This window comes from Salvia hispanica, unplaced genomic scaffold, assembly GCF_023119035.1.
Source record: "Salvia hispanica cultivar TCC Black 2014 unplaced genomic scaffold, UniMelb_Shisp_WGS_1.0 HiC_scaffold_683, whole genome shotgun sequence".
NCBI lineage: Eukaryota > Viridiplantae > Streptophyta > Magnoliopsida > Lamiales > Lamiaceae > Salvia > Salvia hispanica.
In genome coordinates, this window is record NW_025952447.1 from 1 (window position 1) to 2,854 (window position 2,854).

Below are 2,854 nucleotides of genomic sequence, written 5' to 3' on the forward strand. Positions count from 1 at the left end.
AAACTAGTTTTTTGTTGTACAAAATTTGCTCACATAGATTTGTTGCCTATTTATCACATGTAAAACAGTAAACAACACAAACACACACACATACACGCAGAGAGAGAGAGAGAGTGTGATGATATTACTGCAAAGATGGAAGAGAGGTCAATTCTGAGTCTGTAGCTTTACTAACTAGCAATATTGTTAAAAGGACTCAACATTTGGGTAGTGGCTAGCTAATTGTGACTTGCATATTGTTAAAAGAGTAATTTTTCAAGAGAACAAGAGGCGTAGAATCCGAGCAGAGACTGGAAAAAGTTAGTCGACGCGTTCTTGCCTATTTCAGTAGTCAGAAGCTATACAGAGTTTGGCCCAGAAGAACTTTCATCTGGAAAAATCAGTCCTGCGACATCTCAGCCTGCATAGAGAGAAACATATAAGAAAAACATTAGACGCATAAATAATCAAATACCAACTGCTTTCTAGGCAGCTAGTAGCTGATAGAAAATGGCGCATATGAACAGCCACTGCAGACTCTCTACTAAAAATATAAGCATGCCATATTTTTGTTCTCTCTCAAATTTGAATACGAATTAAGATGATAGCCTGATCAATTTGTATTCAATTAAGGTTGTTTTTCAATGTTTTATGTGCACCCTGAAAATAGAAAAACTTATTTTATTCCCACAATTTCAAGAAGCCTCTGTAAATAGGACACGGTTCAGATCCTAGTTATCACTAAAAGACGAGACCAAGAAAAAAGGTTGAACTGATAACAACAAATTTTGTAACAAAGGAATGATACTCCGACACGTGTTTGAGAGAAACTTTGCAAAACAAAACAAGTTGTTTATGGCATAAGTGACTTAACCTTCTAAGGTTTAACAAGTTTCCAACTATTGGGTACTACTTGATTCCAATCAAATTGACTTGAAAATAATTAGTAAGTATATTATATTAGTACCTCAACATTATGCGAGTGTTTGATCCTTAACAACCACAGAGGCATCCTCTTCATGCATTTCAGCATCTATTAACGATTGATTATTAGGGGTGTCACTTCCTGCAGTACCAGCAGGTGACAGATGTGTTTCCGAGGCTCCCGCATTACCAGCAGGTGACAAATGTATTTCTGAGGCTCCTGCATTACCATCAGGTGCCAGATGTGTGTCTGAGGCTCCCACATTAACAGCAGATGCCAGATGTGTTTCTGAGGCTCCCGCATTACCAGCAGGTGCCAGACGTCTTTCTGAGGCTTCCACAACCTAATTAATGGGATAAACAAGTGAAAATATTCAATATATGAAAATGCATCCACCTGAAGGGAGTAAGATATGCTGTCAAGAACCCGAAAATTTAACTATTACTGGCCACAAATTTTCTTTAGGGCAACGGAACTAAAAATTTCCGCTATCTTAAAAACTTCAATGCGGTTGACATTTTAGGGTCAATTTCTGCCATGTCCTAATCAGAAAAACAGATTTTTGACATTAGGATTTTCTGGAAAACTCCACAAATATTACATATATTTTTGGTGATTTTTGTCTAAGTAGACTGAATTGTTTAGTCTTAGAGAAATAAAGAGTACTAAAAGATGAAAATCTGATTTAGAGAAATTGGATAACCTCTTGAGATATCAATGATTCAGCATCAGGATTTTTAGTTTCTGATGTGGCGATTTCCATCGGGGCTTTCAATCCTTCCTCATCATTCCCAGAATCATCTGCTTGCTTGACCACAGTTGCATCATGCTGCAGTGGCTTCTCACTCTCCATCCCAGAATTGTGACCACCGTGCACATTTGGATCATTAATCTTCATAGCTTCCATCTTACTGTAATAAAGTTCAATACAAGCACATCAAACATTTCTGCATCCTTCAGTCAGTTTACAAAACAGATAATCATCCACACAAAATCTCACCCATTGAAATTATCAACTGCCATGCTAGTGGAGCTAGGTTTGTTGGAAAATAGTACTCCACGTAGAGGCTTCCCATCGATAATAGTTTCAATTGTATATCCATCAGGAAAGCTTTTAAAGACCCTAGCTTGGAAGGTCTTTTTTCCAAGAGGGGCTTGATATTCATTCAAATAGAAATTTTGCCTCCCTGCATCAGAAAAGAAATTATTACGGAGTACCAATTTATTTACATTCTATAGTCTGCATACATGACTAATTAACCACCAGACACCCCAGTTACCCAAGGAATACAGTCAAGCAAAATAGTTGGAGATAAACATAAGAGAGGTGTCTGTGATCTTGCCTGCAGGCATATAACTCGATATTGGCGTAGGTTGGTAAATGGTAGTATCATCTTCATGTTCAGTGCCATATGAAGCCTTCTCATAGCCAGGGTAGTTGTATTTTGCTCTTGACATTTCAGCTTCAGCTGTTTCCTCAAAGATAACTTCTCATTACGCTTTTCATCTCTGTCAATCTCTTTAGAAAATCCTGGTAATAAACAGTTCGGACACGGTATTGCAATTAGTTAAGCTCTAACTCAGTAAATAAATACTATCTGCGACATTTCAAGATGGGGAAATAATACCTGTGTGCAAGTAATACATGTCATCTAGTGCTTCCAGATTTTTATTGCAGCCGCCTATAAAAACAAGAACGCCCCCCCATATGCGGATCCAAACTTTCACCTGCCATGGAAAATCTGCCAGAAGGGCCTTCCCCGACGGCTGAAACTTTGATCCAGGAACTGGTTTCTGCATAAGATGGTTGGTTAAGACTGGGACATAATCTACATGTTGTCCGCCAGTTTCCCACTTTTAATAGGGTCACTGCCTTTTATTTTGATTCCTTGTCACCTGAGAATGTGTTTATTAAAAGTAAAATTAGTTTTCCCCACTCCTTCCCCCCCC

General features: G+C 38.3%; 1 protein-coding gene across 1 annotated transcript; it reads right to left on the bottom strand.

The window, feature by feature from the left end:
* Window positions 1–102: 102 nt before the first annotated feature.
* Window positions 103–2,333, bottom strand: LOC125199796. The gene is made up of 5 exons (XM_048097696.1): window positions 2,248–2,333; window positions 1,905–2,091; window positions 1,608–1,815; window positions 947–1,247; window positions 103–400 (listed from the first exon to the last, which is right to left on the bottom strand). Exons 1-4 carry the CDS (start codon window positions 2,255–2,257, stop codon window positions 954–956), a joined length of 699 nt encoding a protein of 232 aa, XP_047953653.1. The 5' UTR covers window positions 2,258–2,333; the 3' UTR covers window positions 103–400; window positions 947–953.
* Between the last annotated feature and the right edge of the window lie 521 nt (window positions 2,334–2,854).

Coding starts and splice junctions, on each gene's coding strand:
- LOC125199796 (XM_048097696.1), bottom strand. Junction 1,816..1,904: donor GCAGTTGATAATTTCAATGG/GTGAGATTTTGT, acceptor ACTTTATTACAG/TAAGATGGAAGCTATGAAGA. Junction 1,248..1,607: donor AATCATTGATATCTCAAGAG/GTTATCCAATTT, acceptor CCCATTAATTAG/GTTGTGGAAGCCTCAGAAAG.